Consider the following 21,999-nt stretch of genomic DNA (forward strand, 5'->3'; position numbering starts at 1 on the left):
GCATGGGCCTGGGAGTCGGAAGGTCCTGGGTTCTAATCCCAGCTCCAGCACTTTTCTGCTGTGAGACTCTGGACAAGTCACTGCTTCTCTGTGCCTGTTACCTCATCCGTAAAATGGGGAATAAGACTGTGAACCCCGTATGGGACACGGACTGTGTCTGTGTCTAAAAGACTGTATCTACCCCAGTGCTTACTACAGTGCCTGGCACTTAGCAAGCACTTGCTAACTTGGTAACAAATACCATAAAAAAAAAAATCAGCTCTTCCCCCAACTAACTTCACTTCTCCCATCACAATTCAGGCCACACACTTAATCAAAACCCAATATACTTCTTGTGCCTCAGTCTGGCTCACACCATGGCTTCTGCCTGGACCTCCCTGCCCCTTAATATCTGGCAGACCATCATACTCCCCATCTTCAATGCCTTACTAAAATCATAGCTCCTCCAGGAAACCTTCCCCATCTAATCCCTCATTTCCCCACTCCATGCACTTAAGACCTTATCCCAAAAGCACCATCTCTACGTCCATATTCTCTATATTCTGTTGTTTCCACCTGCCGGGAATTTATTTTATTGCCTTTCTCCCCCACTAGGTTATAAGCTCCTTGAGGGCAGTGATCATGGCTACCAAATCTACAGCTACCTTGCCAAGCACTCAGTATTATTCTCTACTGAAAGGAAGTGCTCATTATTGTGTTTTTCCAAAAATGAGAACTGAAAGATCTGTTTGTAATTACCAAAGTAATCACCTGGCCTGTGCTTTTGCCCACTTTTGGAGAAACCTATCCTGACCACATTCTGCTCTTAGTGAACTAGTACGATTCTTGGTCCGCTTCCTCCCTCTCGATCCAAGCTCCTAGGATCCGACGGCCAGATCCCTACCACATTGGATCCAAGGTCCAACTCTCATTTGACTATACATGGGAGGAAGTTTTAACCATGTTATGCCAGTAGCTCTCTCCCCACTAACGAAAGAGTGAAAGCAGAACACACAGAGGCATTTATTCATGATTTGTGTGGTCAACTGACTGGTGCTGCTCTCTGCTCCATATTTCTTATAGAATTGAAATAGCACATTCGGGATCAGTCTATCCAGATACCAAGTTCATTTGCTTTACAGAGTTGACTGAGCTCAGCAAGTGGACTAAATTTAATCAGTTGATCTTCTTTAAAAACCCTAAGGTCACTTGAGGTCACAGACTTAATTCTTGGGGATGAAGACCAAGGTAATGACTTTGAATTATCCCTTAAGTGGGTGCCCATCTTTTAATGGGCTCTCAAAACCTCTAATCATGGCTTTCTCAGATGTTAGATAGACAGATGTTGAGATGATGATGATGACGATGACCATGGTATCTGTTAAGTGCTTATGATGTGCCTGGCTCTGTACTAGACATGCTGGGGTAGATTTGAGGTAATTGGGTTGGACATAGTGCCCAGCCCACATAGGCCTCACAGTCTTAATCCCCATTTTGCAGGTAGGGAAACTGAGGCACAGAAGTGAGGTGATTCACCCAAGGTCACAAAGCAGACAAGGGGCACAGACAATCAATCAATCAATAGTATTTATTGAGTGCTTACTGTGTGCAGAGCACTGTACTAAGCGCTTGGGAAGTACAAGTTGGCAACATACAGAGACAGTCCCTACCCAACAGTGGGCTCACAGTCTAGATGGGATTAGAACTCAGGTCCTTCCTACTCTCATATCCGAGCTCTATCCACTACACCACACTGCTTTTCAAGACACTTCAGGGGCTGAAGATTAACATTAATTACCATTGTAATTACCATTACAAACAAGATCATCGGACCCAATCGCTGATCTGTGTATACATCCCCTCACAGGAATATCAGGTGTGTTCACTAAAGGGCACCAGCTACTCCAATATTCAGGCTCTGAGAGTCTAAGCAACTGACTTAACTGGATGGTATTCATTCATTCATTCATTCAACTGTATTTATTGAGCGCTTACTGTGTGCAGAGCATTGTACTAAGAGCTTGGAAAGTACAATACAGCAATAAAGGTAGAGTTTGGATATGGGGGTTTATTGGTGCAATATGACATGCTCAAGTCCGACTGAACTCCAGATGATCCTGGCTATCTAAAGTACCCTCGGAGGGCCTAAAAATGTTCAGACTACAATAACAATGCTGTCAAATAAGGTTTGCTTTGCATGGGCTTTACAGAAGGGCAGGAAGGAGAGGAAAGTGAGTAACACTAAAAATGTTCTCTGGGAAATGGAGTGAGTGTTGGCCAGAGGAGTAAAGTTTACAATACTAAGGTTTGTTTTCACTACAGTGGTGAAAACAGACCGCATTCTTTTAATGTTTCACTGTGAGAAGAGACAGAGTATGAAACTAAAAGCAACTAGGGACTGGGTTAAGAAAGCAAAGCAAATGAAAGGGAAAGAAATGGAAGGCAAAATGCTTTGGGCCTTTTCAATAGTGTAGATTTCCCTGTTTCAGTTCTTCCAGATTGAAGAAAAAGTCATAGCAGAGAACATGTCACACACCTTTCCAGAAACACAGTTAAGAAAACATCTTCCCTTTGTTTCTTTTCAGTGAGAGCCTCTTGGTGGTGATCATGTGTTAATTTTTTCACTAAATTCAAGGCACTTCAAAATTATCTACTTCCTCCATGAATAAAAAACTGACATTGATTAGTTTTAGATTTGGCACTGCTGCAGTATACTGAGTGTCTAATGTGGGCAGAGCGCTGTACTAAGAGCTTGGAAGAGTTCAACAAAAAGAGAAGACACAATCCCTGCCCTCAGGGAGCTAACTAACTTTATAGTTAATGAAATGTATTTGAATTTGCATTTAATAGTGCCAGTCAGATTTGGTAAATATTTTAATCCACTATGATCCCTACTGTGCTTTTTTTCATAATCCTACAAATTTCAGGAGCAATGTGAACCAGATTCACACTTCAGAATAATCAGGGGGTTCCCCAATATAATCGTCTTTAATTCATTCATTCAATCATATTTATTGAACACTTACTGTGTGTAGAGCACTGTACCAAGCACTTAAATGGGTGCTTACTGTGTGCAGAGCATTGTACTAAGCACTTGGGAAAGTACGATATACCAGGATATGAACAGACTGATAATGCAGATCTATACTGAATCTGAAAAATAAGATGCCTCAAAAGGAAAATTCTTAAAGGAACACACCCCAAAAATAGGGCTTTCACTTTATCCTTTTTTTCTATAAACAATCAAAAAAACTCTGTTTCTGTTTTACCTGTCACCTTCTATTAACCCTAAAGGCTGGTTCTTTACTGGCAAAAGTGTCTCCATTTAATAAGTCTCGGAATGTGGAAAGATGTTAAGAAAAGCATGACAGCAGGCCTGGGTTTTCTGCCTTCACCTAACTGGATCTCATTTTCATCCCCAAATCTTAACCCTACCCAATCTCTGCAAGATAACTGACTGATGAAAGGCTAGTGGGGAATGCCAGTCTTACCTTCCAGAATTTAATTACATCCAAAAGGAAATTTATTAAATTTTGATACGGTAGAGCCAACTACTACTTCGATGAAACCTTAAGAGGTACGCTTTAAGTACAAACGGCCCCCTTCACATAACTTGATAACGGAAATTAAAATCTTTTCTTTGGCATTCATACATTTGTTTGAAGAGAAGAAGAATTAAAAGCTTAAGAGGCAAGGCAAGAAACGCACACAAGAAAATGCAAATGAGACAAATGTCCTGATATGAAGCAGCGTTTGCAGTAATTCTGAGATGTAATTAATATTTTCTGAACTTCAGCCCCACGCATAATTCTGCAAAATAGAATAGTCAGTCTTGGCATCACATGCTAAGTTTTGGATATCTGTGTTTTTAAAAGGACATAAACCTCATGGTAGAACTTTTAGCTCTGGGTACAAGAAAATCATCTTTCTTAAGTATTGTTGTTTTACTCGGCATTTTATGGCTAGCCAGTCCCTAACAGCAGGATATGATAGCACCACCACCCTCACATGTTCACAGAAACACCTAAAAAGTAAACAAACTTTTCCAGCACTCCATTCCTCTTTCTCACTTGTCCTGCCATCACATTTCAAAAAGTGATAATTATGAGTTATTAAGGATTTAAGGGTAGCTGTGGTTTATATGCTTTCCCCTTTGTGGTCTCTACAATACTGAGACACAAGAACATTATTATAGTCTATTATTTTATATTTCAAGTATTAGAAGGTTTCCTTTGGCAAATGATTTTTTTGAAATATCACCGTTGTCCTAGAAAACATTCTACAGTACATGGAAAGGCAGCATAACTTGCGAATGAAATTCACATGTAGACTAAATGTAGGCACTTAGTTTCTCCGAAGTACAGTAATCTTTCCATGTCTAAAACTGTTTTCCTTTCCTGGATATGTTTTTATCATGCTTTAAATACCCACACTTTACAGAATTAAAGGATGACAATGAAAAGATGACAAGGGGAAAAAAACACTTTTTTTCTTCTTTACAATGAAAAACATTTTTTAAAAATCGCTGTAGGTCAATAATTAGCAAAAGTCCCTACAAAAAAGACAATTTTGGTAATCACCAATGCCTAAATCCTGAGCTCTAGATTATTTTATACTGTTTCAAAGTAGTTTTTCCACCAAGGAAAACACCCAGACTACTCAACTTAACAGTTCAATACAATGCTGTGGCATAGCCCTGCAAAAATTATCCTGGATTTAAAAATATTTGGTTTAAAAACTAGATTTAGAAAGATAACTCATACTGTAGTGCAAATTATAGCAAAATCAATCTACAGTGGTCTACCTATAGTAAAGATGGCATGAAAATTTAAGGAAAAAAGGGTTTTTTTTATTTGAAGAAAAAAATTACAAATAGTTGATGCCCATCAGAATGCCTGAGCATATTTTAAGTGGTTTGAAGGCAAAAATATTCTTAGGGCATGTTGACTTCTCTAATCAAAACCTGGATGACTTTTACAATTACTTTCAATTCTACGTCATTAAATTAATGTCCTCTATTTTCATGTTTACAATACATATGTAAAGGTGTGCAAATTTCATTTGAATATTTCACATTTAAAATTTAATTTCAATTAAATAGTCAATTCTTTCAATTGCTAGGGTGGTATATAAATTATCTGAACCTACAGAGGCAACAATCCAAATTCATAATCACACTATAACAGAATATCCTGGTAAACATTAAAAAAAATGTATTGACTGCCTCATAAGTACGAAGGTATCTTTGAGGCTAGTGTCACAAAGAATTTAAATCTGTTCTTTGAAAGTTTACTTTCCTAGATTAAATGTGAAGGCAGAACTATCAAATATTCCCAGTACTGCTCTCCAGCTTTAATCATCTTTATCCCTCAGATCAATTGAAAAGCATTTTTTAAAAAAAATTCTACTTTCTACGTATATAGCCATCAGGAAGACAACGCTCCCTTTCCATATTAGTAATGATGACACAAGCAGTAATAGTTATTCATCCACAAGCCAATTAATATGCTTTTATTATAATCAAAAACACATGCATTAAATATTCTAGCTACATGAGAAGTAATATACGATTCAGCAGCTGGATCTTTTGTGTAGCACTAAGTTTTATTTTATGTTTCAAGCAGTAGGACCCCTAAATTGTAACCCCCTTGGGGGCAGGGATATGTCTTCTAACTATGCCACGGTACTCTCCCAGGGACTTCTTGCAGTATTCTGGACACAAATACTGATTATTTGTTCTTTAGCTGTGTTACCTAGTTGATGAGCATGTTTCCAGTCCTGGTTTCTAGGCAAAATTGGAAAAAAAATTGTTCTGTTACTTCCCTGACCTTCAGACAGAGAATATTTTGCTTTAATATTTCAGACCTTGGCATGAGAACAAAAATAGACAGAGGGGTGTAGAGAAGAATAAAAGGTAGTTCCCTCATGTTTCCACCAAAGACAGTCTTCCCTTGCCATGGTTCCATCACTGTAGCTCATCTCCATCATCTTCTATCAAGCCCACTAGTCAATCGATTGCACTGTTTGAGCACCTACTGTGTAGACAGCACTGTACTAAATGCTTGGAAGAACACAGAAGTTAGCAGACAGTTGTTCCCTGCCTTCATGGAGTTTGCAAGCTAGTAGAGATGATAAATTCCCATTTCTACCATCACTGCTACCCAGTCTCCTTCCTTCTTGTCTTCTTCAGTCAAAACTGTTAATATGACTCCTCTTCCCTTCTTCCCCAGAACTCACCATTTTATGGGGTCTAGGTGATTGTATCATACCTCATAATTAAATCACTGCAACTGTGTAATTTTCTAGGGATATATACATATTTCTAAAGCCTAGTAGTAAAGTTTATGTTTCATTAAGATTAACTAAGGGTTTTCAGTTGTTGTTGTTTTAGAAATGATATCCCTGCCCTTTAAGTTATGCATAAAGAAACACCGCTTTCTCCCAGTCATTTGTCTCCCTAAACCCAACCTCGTAAAACTTTCTGTCTTCCCAAGGAATATCATAATCAAGTTGGCCTTCTGGGAGACAGCATATGTCAAATCCTCCAGCAAAACGACAGCTCCAACATGTCTTAAAGCTCTAAACAAGGCATCAGTTGCTGCTGACGACCAAGGAATTCCCACTGTCTGCCATTAAGAGATTTTCTATCTCCGGTCCCAGCTTCAGCAGATTGGCCTCCTGCTAAATGTGAACTCTCCTATCAAAACCGAGTCAGAATTTACTTTCAGCTTTCTATTTCTAGTGAGGCTTTAGATTGGAGGGTTTCGTCCAATTGTGGGCTGTCTTTTTCCAGACAGAGTTAAATTTGGATTAGGGCTTGATTTACTCTTCAAACCACACCATATCCTCTTGAGGCGAGCCTAGAAAAATCGGACTCATACTCTTATTACCAGTCTGAATATGACAGATTCAAGTAATCAAAAGCAAACCCTTATTCTCACACCAGAAAAATGTCATTTCAGTCAGAGAAACATTGTACACTTCAAAAACCAGGTGAAGGAAAGGGAGAGAATGCTACCAAGGGGTTAACATTGGGCAAGCTCTTCTTGTTTCAGTTTCAACTGAAACGAGTCTGGTGCAGGTTGCTCAAGTTTAACTTCACCATCAGAAAACAAACCCCACCTTTTTGCTCAACTCCTAGCTTCCTCACTAACTATACATTTAGAGATAAATTTGAGCAGGTCTTCCTTCAAAGTCACAGCTAGAGTTTTTAGATAAGTAGATATTAAAACCCTCTAGAACAGCCTGAGAAAAACACTGTGTTACTTAAAAGGCACTGACTATTATGATAGTTATGTGCTTAGCATATATCATCTTAAATAATACGAAGTAAAATTCCAACCCTGATTAGCACTCATTCCTTGCGGGCTCACACAAAATAAAGGTTCAATAAGGGCTAGATAGCTGACAACAATGTCAAAGAAAATTTTAGTAAAAAGCATTAAGTAGTAGAAAAAAAAGCTATAATCTGTGGAATGAAATGTTTTTGATTTTAATTTAACAAAACTTCTCTGAAAATCGAATTTTGAGGGCCAAGAAAGCGACATTTTACAAAAATTCTCCACATTAAGAGAAGTGTTTAAAATAGTTCTACAGGAGTAAAGAGATGGTCCTAGTAAAAGGTTTATCAACCTAGTAAAGACCATAAACTGGGTAACCCAAGAAGTTTTCCATGAAAGGAAGCAGAAATCAAGTAGGACAACCAAAATGATTTTCTTTAAAGAACACAAGTCAACTTTGGTTTTTTTTAAAAAAAAAAATAATATGTAAATTGAAAACGTTTCTTCTGGATATACTGGATGATCATAAGAAATTGTATAGTATTTGTTTAAAAGTCAATTTTATCTGCGCAATCTCTAACTGCACAAACGCAATGCCAAACTCTGAAAGAGGATTCCCCAACACTTTAAGAATATGTATAATGACCAGGGGAGGAAGGGGGACAGATTGTGAACTGTCCTTCCCCCTCAACCTCTATTTCAAGTCAGACCCACACATTACATAACTTCAACCATTAAAACTTTACGACACAACTCTTTGGGATTTCAGCTTTTCATTATCTGTGTTCTTGCCTGCCAATGCTACAGCTACTGGCTCCAACTTCTTTCCATATGGTGACGCTCGACAGGAGTAGTGAAAGCAACTTGATTTCTGAATTCTTTTACTAGTCATAAGGAATTCTGCCACGTGAAATGAGTTACAAGTCACGGGGTACTAGTCACGATTAAAGACAGCCTCTTTTCCCCCCACCCCGAAAGAGTAGATCTTACCGACGATCTTCTGACTCGAGTTGGTTTATCACAAGATGACAGATTACTAGAAAGGTGACAGCTGGGGAATGCTTCTACTTGTATGCCATCGTTTCCACTTGAGTGTCATTGCAGGAATGCCTATAGCAACACATGACAACTTGGAATGTATCCGCCCACCCATCAGATAGCACCAGAGCGAGCACTGCTTTCAGCGAGTAGAGCTGTAAGGCTGTGCGGCGCAAGACTGCCTTTTTATGGTTAGCCAGAACAACAAGGAAAAGATAAACATATTAAAGTACTCATTGTCACTCAAACGTTAAACAAAAAACTGTCAAGAAAGATCTTCAAATGGCCTACATATTTATGTAGGGCTAAATTCCCAGAATAAATCCCTTCATTCTGAGTGCATTTACATCTCTGAAAATATATTCCTACTCAGTAACAACATGCTAGAAAAGATTTCCATTATGGGGCCACAGTATATTTCGACTGCAGCCATTTCATGTCCCATTTAAATCATCTGAGTGTTGGTGGGCTGACTTTTGCTAAGGAGAAAAATTAAAACCCTCTTGTCAAGATTGTGAATTCACCCATCTACCTTACCATTAATTTACTATCCAGAGAGCTCCATTTTTTTTTTTTACAAGCTCTTACTTTCAGTTTTCCTAAAACCAGCTTTTCCCCAAACATCCCCAAGTATCACCTCTCTCTTCTAAACTGACGGAGTCTCCCGTCAGAAACAACGGATGAGCCTCCGTCTGGTCATGGTCATTCAGATTTTGGAATTGAGAACTAGTCGGGACAGCACTTACGTCCATATCTGTTATTCATTTATTTCTATTAATGTCTCTTCTCCCCTACTACCTTCCCCACCCAAGACTGGAAGCTGGTGGGCAAGGAATGTGTTTATTATATTGCTGGATTGTACTTTCCCACGTGCTTAGTACAATGCTCTGCACATAGTAAGCACTCAATAAATACTAATTGCCGTGGTAGGTGTGCCCGGTGCCCCTCGGACATCTCGTCTCTGTCAGTCAGGGTCCCAACGGGGTACAGAATGTGAATGAGTAGGCAAGCAGGGGTGAAGCCCATTTACGGTGACCACAGTGACCTAGGTGACCACAGTGACCGAGGCTAAATACTGATGATGCAGTGCTAGACTTCTAGACTGTAAGCCCATTGTTGGGTAGGGACTGTCTCTATATGTTGCCAACTTGTACTTCCCAAGCGCTTAGTACAGTGCTCTGCACACAGTAAGTGCTCAATAAATACGATTGAATGAATGAATGAATGTGCTATCACATCATGGACCAGAAGCCCACAATTACTATTTTCAGGATTCCCGCTGAGTCTGTTCACCACATCCTAGGTGATATTTTAATCAGAAATCAACCTCCTCTCTGATCTCCCATCCTCCTGTATCTCCCCACTTCAATCTGTACTTCACGCTGCTGCCTGGATTGTCTTTGTGCAGAAACGCTCTGGGCAGTTACTCCCCTCCTCAAAAATCTCCAGTGGCTCCCAATCAACCTACACATCAGGCAAAAAACTCCTCACACTCGACTTCAAGGCTCTCCATCACCTCGCCCCCTCCTACCTCACCTCCCTTGTCTCCTTCTACAGCCCAGCCCGCACCCTCCGCTCCTCCGCCGCTAATCTCCTCACCGTACTTCGTTCTCGCCTGTCCCGCCATCGACCCCCGGCCCACGTCATCCCCCGGGCCTGGAATGCCCTCCCTCTGCCTATCCGCCAAGCTAGCTCTCTTCCTCCCTTCAAAGACCTACGGAGAGCTCACCTCCTCCAGGAGGCCTTCCCAGACTGAGCCCCCTCCTTTCTCTCTCCCTCCTCCCCCTCCCCCGCCTTACCTCCTTCCCCTCCCCACAGCACCTATGTGTGTATATATATGTGTGTATATGTTTGTGCATATTTATTACTCTATTTATTTTACTTGTACATATTTATTCCATTTTATTTTGTTAATATGTTTTGTTTTGTTGTCTGTCTCCCCCTTCTAGACTCTGAGCCTGATATTGGGTAGGGACCGTCTCTATATGTTGCCAACTAGTTTCCCAAGAGCTTAGTACAGTGCTCTGCACACAGTAAGCACTCAATAAATACGATTGAATGAATGAATGAATAACCCCAGCAGGCACGACCACCCCTGGAGGTGAGGAGCTGCTACAATAAAGCCACCTCTAGAGAAGACCGCAGTTCTAGTGGCTTAATGTCCCGCATTTACCCAGTCTATATTTGGCCATCAACATATTTCTAGGTGCCTGTAGATAACTTTAAAGTATGAAGAAAACAGTCTCGGTCCTCTAAAGTTTACAATTTAAAGGTTATACTAAATGGATTTTCATTCAAAAGTGTCTCTTCACCACCAAATGAAGTTAAACCAATATTAAATAAATGCCCAGTCACCCCGTTCTAAACCAAGAGTGAAATTTGGTCAAAAATACAGCACTCAGAGGGGATCGCATAACTAGCTCCCTTCAGGGGCAAACGAAATATACAACCCAAGCAGCAGACACTGAGCTATAAAAACAGCACCACCACAACAAAAGTATCTGCAAAATAAACAAACTCATTTCCTAGTCGCTTTAATTGCTATTTCCAGTCAGTTTAAAGGGAAACAAAGGGCTCTCTACTAGTATCAATTGCACACATTTTCAGACTGCTAAAATACTTTAGTTGTAAACATCAGGTGGAAGCTGATGTTAACAGGGATACAGATAAAATGAAAACCTAGTCTACCATAAAGGGAAGTGTGTGGGGGGAAAAGAACTACCAATCAACGGTATTTACTGAGATCTTACTGTACTAAGCGCTTGGGAGAGTACTATACAACAGAATTAGCAGATACATTCCCTGCCGATAACAAGCGTAGAGTCTATCCACTAGAAATATAACTGTAAAACTGGGTCAAACGCTCTGGCCAAAAGGTGAGCAACAGAATCACACACACTGTGCTTTTGAAGAAAGGTCTGGGAGACTTGACGACCACCAAATGCAAGGTCAGAACCACCAGTGGCCATTAAAACTGAAGAAGGTGGGCGGGAAGCAGGTAAAGGAGAACAGGGAGGAAGGGAAAATGAAAACTGAAGAATTCATAATTATTTTACCAGTTTCTGTCTTGGTTTAAGCCGATCAAATTATCTCTACTTGATCCAATGTAGTACTAATGTAGTACGGTATTTTTTCTGAAAAAAATCGAGCAATGGCCTTAAAATAATTTAAACAATTGGTAGGGTAATACACTAAATACTAATGTCAGCGACCCTCTCCTATGTCTGTGCAGTCTTTGGCTTGGCTTTTTTTTTTGGATGCCTTACCTCAATATTTCTTCACTGCTCTAAGTTTATCGATTACTATGAGTGTAAATAATGAAAAACTAAAAATCCAGGTGCCAAAGCCATCGTGTTAAGCCAAAAAGCTCCCCAAACATAGCAGAGAATCAGTTGCCTTGCCTCCTGAGAGACACAATGGGAGGAGAGGGTAAAACGGTTCAAAAGGGAGGACATATGAACCAGACATATGAACCTACTATAATTAGACGTAATATATATTCACATCCAGTGAAAGAGCCATGTTTCGTGAATCAGAAGCCCTTCATTGTAAGTGTTAGTTCTGCCTGTTCGGAATGGGTAGGGACTGTCTCTATGTGTTGCCGACTTGTACTTCCCAAGCGCTTAGTACAGTGCTCTGCACACAGTAAGCGCTCAATAAATACGATTGATTGATTGATTGACACTGGTGGCGAGGGTTCTTGACTGGTGAATCCTGAAACACAGCTGGCAAAAGACAGTGCCATTGAAGCAATCCACCTTTGGGGTTAGAGCCGCCTCTGCTGGGGTGACTAAACCCAAAGGGGTTCACAATGTGCCCATCACACTGTTGGACCCCACTGGAGAGCCGACTGATAGGGGGAAGAGGGTGGCTCCATGCCAGGCTTCGGCACGACACTGAAATCCTTTGCAGGTTGCCAGCCCTCCCGTTACCAGACCAAAGCTCGTCCACCGTTCCGTACAGGACACACCTGTTAATCATCCAATACAGTACGTCCTGAAAATTAAGTGCGACAAATGCGCTGATTTAGCCCATTCCTTTCACTAGTTAGAGCGACGACATGGTTAAAAAGAGGCTCAAGGTTTTTTGCCTGAACCTGAAATACAAAATATAAAATACAAATTAAAAAATGCACCTGAATGTTTATAAAATATTTAACTGCCGTGTCTAATTTTGAATCTGATTTCTCAAATGTATCACACTGAGATTTACATTTGGGTCTTTCCCAGAAATCATAGCATTATTTTAGAAGTTAAAAGGCAATGATTGATAACAGTAGCAAACTGGATCTAATTTTTTCTCCTCAAAAATCAGTGTAGTAGCAGTTTTTCTTCTAGCCCAAACTTCATGTTTCATTATGCCTTCTGAAGGAGAATGAAACTTCAAGTTGTATCAGGGGCCGCAAAGAGAAGCAGCATGACCCAGTGGATAGAGCCTGGGCCTAGGAGTCAGTAGGATCTGGGTGCTAATTCCACCTCTGCCACTTCTCCGCTGTGTGACCTTGGGCAAGTCATTTCATTTCTCTTTGCCTCAGTAACCTCATCTGTAAAATGGGGATTGAGACAGAGCCCCAGGTGGGACATGGACTGTGTCCAATCTTCTGGACAAAGAATGTGTCTGTTATATTGTACTCTCCCAGGTACTTAGTACAGTGCTCTGCACACCATAAGCACTCAATAAATATGATCGACTGGTCATCTTTTATCAATCCCAGGGCTTAGTACAGGACCCGGCATGTATTAAGCGCTTAAATACCATTAAAAAAGTGTTATCATTTAATTAAAAGAATCAACCAAGACCACCAAGCACGTTTTCCTTCTACCACCAATAAGTAAAAAGAACAGTACTACTTAGAACTTGTGGGCTATAATTTTTGATAGAATTTAGGGTTAAGGAAAACTTCTGAAAGGCATTCGTATTTTGATCAACACCCCAAGCGCACACAATTGTTTCTTCCAATATGACACTGCGTTCCATGCAGATAGGCCGGGGCAGCCAGGAAAACACTCCTTAATTTCTCATTAACATTGTCTCCAAAACGCGCAGTCAAACGTACTGTAACCACCGGGCTGAAAATAAGTTGACATCACTTAATGATAAAGGCCCCCAAAACAGGACGTGGCATTTTAAATCCATCTTTTTATTTAGATCAGGGGTCAGCAACCTATAGCTCCAGAGCCATACCTGGCTCTTTTTTGGAACCAAAGTCAGGGACAACAATAAGATATTTCAAACTACCATGGGGGGGGGGGGGGGGAGAGAATGTGTTTGTCTGTCTGTCTCGGGGAGCAGGGAGGAGGGGGGAAGAGGTGATGAGGAAAGAGACAGAAATACGCTACTCAACAGCCCAGCAACCCGATTTACCCTAGCATGCCCAGCACTGAAGCCACAGGTTGGGGTGGGAGAAGCAGGAGGCACTGGCAATGAGCAGTCGGCCTGGAGTCCTGCTCTGGGCTGGGAGGGAGGGTGCCGACCCCCTGGAAGCTAGGAATGAACCCAATCTCCTGGCTCAGGAGCCCCCAGGTAGGGCCAGACCCTGTGTGGTTCAGATCAGGGAATCCTGATCCAGAGATGAGTCCTTGCTCCTCCACAGAGGGGACTCCCTCCCTCCCAATCAGGAGGCTCTCACCAGCCTAGTGGCTGGACGGAGGCAAGAGGGGCTGCGCACAGAGAAGCAGGAATTGGACCCCTGTCCTGCAGCCCCTCCCCCACAGCCTAAACCTGTCACCGACTGGTGGGAAGACGCCATCCCCCTCCAAGCTGCAGAGAGGAGGCCTCCCCTGGCAGGCAAAGAGGGCACGAGAGGGGTCATGCCGCTGCTGTCAACATCCAGCCCCATGGATCCTGCCCTCTTGCCTCCCCTGACCAAACAGGACTGGGGAGAAGGGACAACAGGTTCCGCCCGGAAGCAGCCACGAGAAGCAACGTCATCAGTCGGTCAATCATATTTATTGAGCGCACATGTTCTCTGCCCACAACGAGCTTGCAGTCCTGAGGAGATGATTGACAGACTGTGTTGGAACGTGACATTATAACATCACTTGTCCCGCGGGAGCCCAACAAAACCCAGTTGTTGTTTTTTTGGGGGGGGTTAAGCTGGCCCTGTGTCAAGTCAGCATTGCGTGGGGATGGGAGGGGATGAGGAGTTTAAAACTAACACGATGCCAAGGTGGGGTGGGGGGAGAATGTGCCACTTCAAACTGTCAAATTCACAAGCTACATTAATGTGTGCTTAAATTGGATGCTTAGCTCTTTGCACATCAACTGCTCAAAGGTTGTACTTGGCTCTTCTGTACAAAAACCAAGCCAGCCCCTGAGTTAGAGCAACAAAATTTGTAGAAAAAATATTAACCTTACAGAACCATTATAATGGTGTATCAGTTTATCCTGGACTCTTCCAAATAAAGACTTTTTGTTTACTACAGATTTTAAAGCAAACTAATACGTCGCTAATCCCAGCACTTGTCACATCCTTCTCGAACGCCACATCTCTCCCTCCTCCAGTCCACACTTCTCTCTACCGCCAGAAACGCTTTCCCTCGCTCCTCAAGAACCTCTGGTAGCTGCCTCCACGTCAAAGAGAAACCCCTCGTCATCGGCATCACCCAATCAGCTCTTCCCCTCCGACCTCACTTCGCTCACCTCCTACAACAGGCCAGCCCACACACCCTGTTGCTCTAGCGCCCGTTTACTCACTTGTCTCTCCATCTCGCTGCCGACCCCTTTGCCACGTCCTCCCTCTGGCCTGGAACCCCCACCCCCTCCGCATACACCAGACCACCCCTCTCCCTTTTTGAGGTCACGTCTCTTCCACGGGGCCTTTCCCGATTAAGCCCTCTTTTCCCCTGACTCCTCTCCCTTCTGCGTCACCCATGGACTTGGATCTGTCCCCTTGGAGCACTTGATATTCACCCCATCCTCAGCCCCACCATACTTACGTACCTAGCCGTAACTTATTTGTATTGACATCGGTCCCTCCCTTTAGACTGTCCGCTTCCGGTGGGCAGGGAACACGCCTACCAACCCTGTCGTATTGCACTCTCTGAGGCACCGAGTAGGGTGTTCTGCACACAGTCAGCCCTCAATCCTGACCGAAGGATTAAAGCAATCAGTCCAAATCTGTAGGAGAACGTCAAGGCTCAGTTGAAAAGGTTTGCCTGACTGGTGACTGCTGGTGGGGAAAAATCGCATTCTAAAATGATCATGAATACTCCCAGGCGTGGAGATTTAGAACCAATAAAGTGGCCAAAAAAAAAAAGGACCGTGTGCTCCTTTACCAATTAAGTTCTCTCTTCTAGTTCAAGGCAAGAAATCCCTGTGTAGATGCCTTCTTAAGAAGTGGAAATTAGTCATCTTTTTACACTTGGATCTGCACCCTTCACACCATTGAATAGTCACCCCACCTTCAGCCCCACAGCACTTATGTACATATCCCAAATTATTTTTAATGTCTGTCTCTCCCTCTAGACTGTGAGCTCGTCATGGGCAGAAATGTGTCTGTTGTCATCTTGTGCTCTCCCAATCGCTCAGTACCATGCTCTGCACACAATAAGCGCTCCAGAAATACGACAATGAATGTTTAAGCTCCTTGTGGGCAGGAAATGTGTCTACCGACTTTGTTATACTGTACTCTCCTCAAGCCTTTTGTATCATGCTCTGCACCCAAGTTAGCGCTCGAGAAATACGACTGTACTGTTCACACCAGACTAAGGGAGGAGCCGGAACGTACCCATTTCCAGCTGAGAAATACGTTCCAGCACACTACCTAGAAAACTATACGCACCCAATTAACAACGTTCACTAAGACGGACAAAACCTTCTAGGGTTGCAAACCTTCACATTCCCACGCCAGGGGTTGCACGACTACATCCCTGAAATGCGGATAAACCGATGAGCAGGAGAAATCGGATGAAGACCATACACGAGAGCAGCCCAAATTGCTTTATCCTTAGCGTGCATCATTCTTCGTAGAAGAATGTGATTTATTGAGGTTTATTGGTAATTTCCAGAGCAAAATCACTTCTTTAGAAACCAAAAAGCTCAATACCAAAACACCAAGTAAGCAGGTATAGACGATCTCAAGAGAACCTGGGCCGCCCCGACTTCTGTAACTCCGCCCTCAAACATGTCCCTCCTCTCGACACACTAAAAGCTGGACTGATAAAATAACTCCTGCAAGAACCACGAATTTTTTTTTGGGGGGGGGGACAGGCTGTACATAACCGGAACTTTATCTTTACACCATTTCCTCAACTCCACCCAACACCCTATCCAAATGTCAATACAAACAAAGTAGTGGTAACTGAAAGCGAACTAGCTGTCCTCGACGAGGGTGACTGCATGCATGACAAAAAATATCGCTCGAGACACATAATACTGAAATAAAAATTATGCATGCAATTTTCTCTCTAAATTACACCTAAAAAGTGGCCTCATCGGGAATGGCAAATTCACTATAAATGGAAGTTGAGAAGTGTGATATCCATAAGAGAAAAAGCAACTGGAATTAAAGAGTGGCTATTTTTAAAACTCCCAAGTTTATGGGTGTGTTAACACCTCTTTAAAGCAAAAATAAGCTTTAGCTAAACAGTTTGTCTATACAGGCACCGTTCTGGGCCAGTGGCCTTTTATAACAGGAAAAAAATTGTCAAAATAAGATGATGTTGAATAGTCTGCTTTTCCATCCAAGCAAATATCGGCTGGTTGAAACAGATTAAATCGTGGCAAGTCTCCTTTAGCATTTTAACAGTAACTATTAAAGTTGCTATGGGGTTGTTTTTTGGGGGGGAGGGTTGCATCACATAATCTTCAGTTCTGACACAATCATCTTTTTTATTTAAAGAGGAGAGGCAAAACGAGATCACGAAGTAGACAGAGTCAGTCTCCACCAAAAAAGAAATGGAGTACGGGGTGGGGGTGGAGGAGAGGGTGAAGTAAGAATTATTAATAAACACGGATCCAAGACGTTCACAGATTGGTTCAGAATTTTTCATCATTAAAAAAATCAGCTCCCCCCCGCCCCGTAAGTATAGAATCTGAAGTGATAATCCTGTAAGTGAAGACATCTTTAATGGTCTGTACATTCTGGACGTTTGGAGAGCATGTTGGATTAGGGAACCGTCAACGTCTGTCGAACAACGCGCCACACACACACACACCCAAAATATTCAAATACACTCTAGCCCTCTTTTACATTTGGGATTTGGCTTTACGGCAGACATTCCCATTTCGCGGAGGAACCCTCTTCAAAACAACGGCACCGACGTTAGAGGCCCGAGTCACCCCAGTGCTAAGGCAGCTGGGGAACCGACCCCAACCGGACAGGCGCGGGGAGGGGAGCCGTGGGTGGGACAAGGAAAACCAAGACCCAAGGTGGCTCAGTGGAAAGAGCACGGGCTTTGGAGTGGGAGGTCATGGGTTCGAATCCCGACTCTGCCGCTCGTCAGCTGTGTGACCTTGGGCGAGTCACTTAACTTCCCTGGGCCTCAGTTACCTCATCTGTAAAATGGGGATTAAGACTGTGAGCCCCCCGCGGGACAACCTGATCACCAGTGCTTAGAACAGTGCTTTGCACATAGTGAGCGCTTAATAAATGCCATTAAAAAAAAAAAAGGCGAGGCGTCTCCCTGCTGTCCCCTTTTGAAGTTTGACAGTTGCCCTCCCTCCCTCGGTCCCCGACCCTTGGCTGAGGGCGGGGGCGGCGGCGTTGGGCTCCTAGTGAGGCAGGCCTTCCACAGAGTTGGTCCCGGTTTGGGGGGTGAGAATGGGGGAGCCGTGTGTGTATGGGGGGGGGGGGGGGGGGTCCCGTTGTCTCCGCCCCCCGCACTGGCCGGGGCCGGTGGCTCGGGGGCCCGGCCAGCGGCCGCTCCTTATTTGGCTAGGCCGGCGCGCTGGCCATCGGGCCCTCTCCGGCTTGAACGTGCACAAAGCATCCATTTTGAGGCGAGTTGTGGGCCCGGTTCGTCATCTCCTTGGCGGCCCGGCCCGGCCCTGCGGCTGGGACAGCCGGATGCTCCAAGGGGCTCCCCTTCATCCTCCTGAAAACTCCTACCTTTTTGGGGGGGTGGGAGGGAGGGCTCTCGAGGAAAGCCTGCCCACACAAATGGGGTGTGTTTGTGTGTGTGTGTGTGTGGATGGGTGGGTGTGGTGGGGGGGCGGACGACAACACCCCGCTCTCCTCCCCTCCCCCCCAGGAGACTAGAAAGGGGAAAACAGGAAATGAGCCCCCTCCTCCCCTCACACCCCCTACAAACACAAACACACACACACCACCCAATTCGCACCTGGGGGTGCAGATGCCTTCCACCCACCCCGCCCCCCAAAATCTGTGCCCCTGAGGGGTCCACCGGGGCCCAGCACTGACCCCACTAATCGACACCCCCAACACACACACACACACACACCCCTTTTAGACTGTCTTTTAGACTGTGAGCCCACCGTTGGGTAGGGACTGTCTCTATATGTAGCCAATTTGTACTTCCCGAGCGCTTAGTACAGTGCTCTGCACATAGTAATTGCTCAATAAATACGATTGATGATGACCCCTCCGCCCACCCCCACAAATACCGGCGGAAAGAGCCCGGGCTTTGGAGGCGGGGGGGGGTCACGGGTTCAAACCCCGGCTCCGCCATTTGTCAGCGGGGTGCCTTTGGGCAAGTCACTTCACTGGGCCTCAGTTCCCTCGACTGTAAAATGGGGATGAAGCGTGTGAGCCCCCCGTGGGACAACCTGATCACCATGTAACGCCCCCGGCGCCGAGAACAGTGCTTTGTAACACATTAAACGCTTAATACCATTAAAAAACAAAAAACACCACCACACGTACATACCCACCCACCGCCGGGGCACGCGAGTGCCCCCCCTCGGGACCCCAAATTTCCCCTCTCCCACACAAACACCCCCCCCCCCGACACCCCTCGTTTCCCACCTCCTCTCCCCGCACACAAACACACACGAACACACAACCCACACTATACACACACATACACAGACAGCCCTCAGGGGGGTCAATCAATCAATCAATCAATCGTATTTATTGAGCGCTTACTATGTGCAGAGCACTGTACTAAGCGCTTGGGAAGTGCAAATTGGCAACATATAGAGACAGTCCCTACCCAACAGTGGGCTCACAGTCTAAAAGGGGGAGACAGAGAACAAAACCAAACACACTAACAAAATAAAATAAATAGAATAGATATGTACAGATAAAATAAATAAATAGAGTAATAAATATGTACAAACATATATACACATATACAGGTGATGTGGGGAAGGGAAGGAGGTAGGATGGGGATGGAGAGGGGGACGAGGGGGGGTCCCCCTTCGGTTTCCCCCAATTTCCCAGTCCTCCTTCCGTCCTCACCCCCGCCCCGCACACACACACACACACCACACACACACACACACACACGACAGAGCGGACCTGGTGCAGGGCGGTGAGCCCGTCCACATTGGCGTAGTTGATGTCGGCGCCGCGGTGCAGCAGCTTGAGGACCTCGTCGGCGTCGCCGCTGGAGCAGGCGGCCAGGAACACGGCGCCGTCGTCGAACTTCACCTTGGTCTTCTGGCGCTTGACGACGGGCGGCTCCAGGTCCGTCTCGGACCCGATCCAGCGCTTCAGCTGCTCGTTCCGCTTCTGCTTGGCGTCCGCCATCTTCATCCCCTCCGCGGCCGGGCCCGGGCTTCTTATGGCGGGGGAGGGGGAGGGCAGGGCCGGGGGCAGGGGCAGGGGCAGGGCACGGCCGGGGAGGAGCGGCCGAGGCCTCCCGCCGCGGGCCCAGCCGGCACGGCGAGACCCCGCAGACGGCGGCGGAGATACCCAAGACACACTGAGAGAGACTCGAACGGTCCGGAGGGCAGGCGGGCGGGCGGACCCCGGCGTCCTCCGCTATCCCACAGAGCACTGGGGCGGCGCTAGCGCGCGCGCGCGCCCGCGCTCCGAGCCAGGGAGCCACACCCCCAACGCCGCTAACCGCCCGGCTGCGCCCGCCCCCGGAAGCCTAACATCGCGAGACCCGGAGGAGGGCGCCCCCGGGCAGTGCGCATGCGCCGGGTCCCCGCGATGGAAAGGGGGCGTGGCCTGGGCACGCCCCCCCACCGCGCACGCGCGCTCTCTCTCTCTCTCTCTCTCTCTCTCTCTCTCTCTCTCTCTCTCTCTCTCTCTCTCTCTCTCTCTCTCTCTCTCTCTCTCTCTCTCTCTCTCTCTCTCTCTCTCTCTCTCTCTCTCTCTCTCTCTCTCTCTCTCTCTCTCTCTCTCTCTCTCTCTCTCTCTCTCTCTCTCTCTCTCTCTCTCTCTCTCTCTCCCTCCCTCTCCCTCCCTCTCCCTCCCTCCCTCTCCCTCTCTCCCTCTCTCTCTCTCCCTCCCCCTCTCTCTCTCTCTCCCCCCTCCCCCTCCCCCTCCCCCCTCTCCCTCCCTGCCCCTCCCCCCTCTTTCCCCCTCCCTCCCTCTTTCCCCCTCCCTCTCCCTCTCCCCTCCCCCCCTCCCCCTCCCTCTCCCCCTCCCTCTCCCTCTCCCCCCTTCTGCCCCCCTCCCCCCCTCCCCCTCCCTCTCCCTCTCCCTCTCCCTCCCCCTCCCCCTCCCCCTCCCTCCTCCGTAGTCGATCAATCAATCGTATTTATTGAGCGCTTACCGTGTGCAGAGCACTGTACTAAGCGCTTGGGAAGTCCAAGTTGGCAACATCTAGAGACAGTCCCTACCCAACAGTGGGCTCACAGTCTAAAAGGGGGAGACGGAGAACAAAACCAAACATACTAACAAAATAAAATAAATAGAATAGATCATCATCATCAATCGTATTTATCGAGCGCTTACTGTGTGCAGAGCACTGTGCTAAGCGCTTGGGAAGTACAAGTTGGCAACATATAGAGTCAGTCCCTACCCAACAGTGGGCTCACAGTCTAAAAGGGGGAGACGGAGAACAAAACCAAACATACTAACAAAATAAAATAGAATAGATAGGTACAAGTAAAATAAATAAATAAATAAATAGAGTAATAAATATGTACAAACATATATACATATATACAGGTGCTGTGGGGAAGGGAAGGAGGTAAGATGGGATGGAGAGGGGGACGAGGGGGAGAGGAAGGAAGGGGCTCAGTGTGGGAAGGCCTCCTGGAGGAGGTGGGCTCTCAGTAGGGCCTTGAAGGGAGGAAGAGAGCTAGCTTGGCGGATGGGCAGAGGGAGGGCATTCCAGGCCCGGGGGATGACGTGGGCCGGGGGTCGATGGCGCGACAGGCGAGAACGAGGCCTAACGGTGAGGAGATTAGTGGCAGAGGAGCGGAGGGTGCGGGGTGGGCTGTAGAAGGAGAGAAGGGAGGTGAGGTAGGAGGGGGCGAGGGGATGGACAGCCTTGAAGCCCAGGGTGAGGAGTTTCTGCCTGATGCGCAGATTGATTGGTAGCCACTGGAGATTTTTGAGGAGGGGAGTAACATGCCCAGAGCGTTTCTGGACAAAGACAATCCGGGGAGCAGCATGAAGTGTGGAATGAAGTGGGGAGAGACACAAGATTGGGAGATCAGAGAGAAGGCTGATGCAGTAGTCCAGATGGGATTGGATGAGAGCTTGAACGATCAGGGTAGCGGTTTGGATGGAGAGGAAAGGGCAGATCTTGGCAGTGTTGCGGAGCTGAGACCGGCAGGTTTTGGTGACGGCTTGGATGTGAGGGGTTAATGAGAGAGCGGAGTCGAGGATGACACCAAG

At 45.6% G+C, this 21,999-nt stretch overlaps 1 protein-coding gene across 4 annotated transcripts in view; it reads right to left on the bottom strand.

The window, feature by feature from the left end:
• Window positions 1-19,960, bottom strand: part of PPP1R12A (protein phosphatase 1 regulatory subunit 12A) — a 150,119-nt gene extending 130,159 nt beyond the window's left edge. For all 4 annotated transcript variants that reach the window (XM_038756294.1, XM_038756293.1, XM_038756295.1 and 1 more), the window contains exon 1: window positions 19,720-19,960. In XM_038756294.1, coding sequence (XP_038612222.1) covers window positions 19,720-19,956 — 237 coding nt within the window. In that variant the 5' untranslated portion in view covers window positions 19,957-19,960. The remainder of the gene's footprint in view (window positions 1-19,719) is intronic.
• Between the last annotated feature and the right edge of the window lie 2,039 nt (window positions 19,961-21,999).

The sequence above is a fragment of the Tachyglossus aculeatus genome, chromosome 14, assembly GCF_015852505.1.
Source record: "Tachyglossus aculeatus isolate mTacAcu1 chromosome 14, mTacAcu1.pri, whole genome shotgun sequence".
Classification (NCBI taxonomy): Eukaryota; Metazoa; Chordata; class Mammalia; order Monotremata; family Tachyglossidae; genus Tachyglossus; species Tachyglossus aculeatus.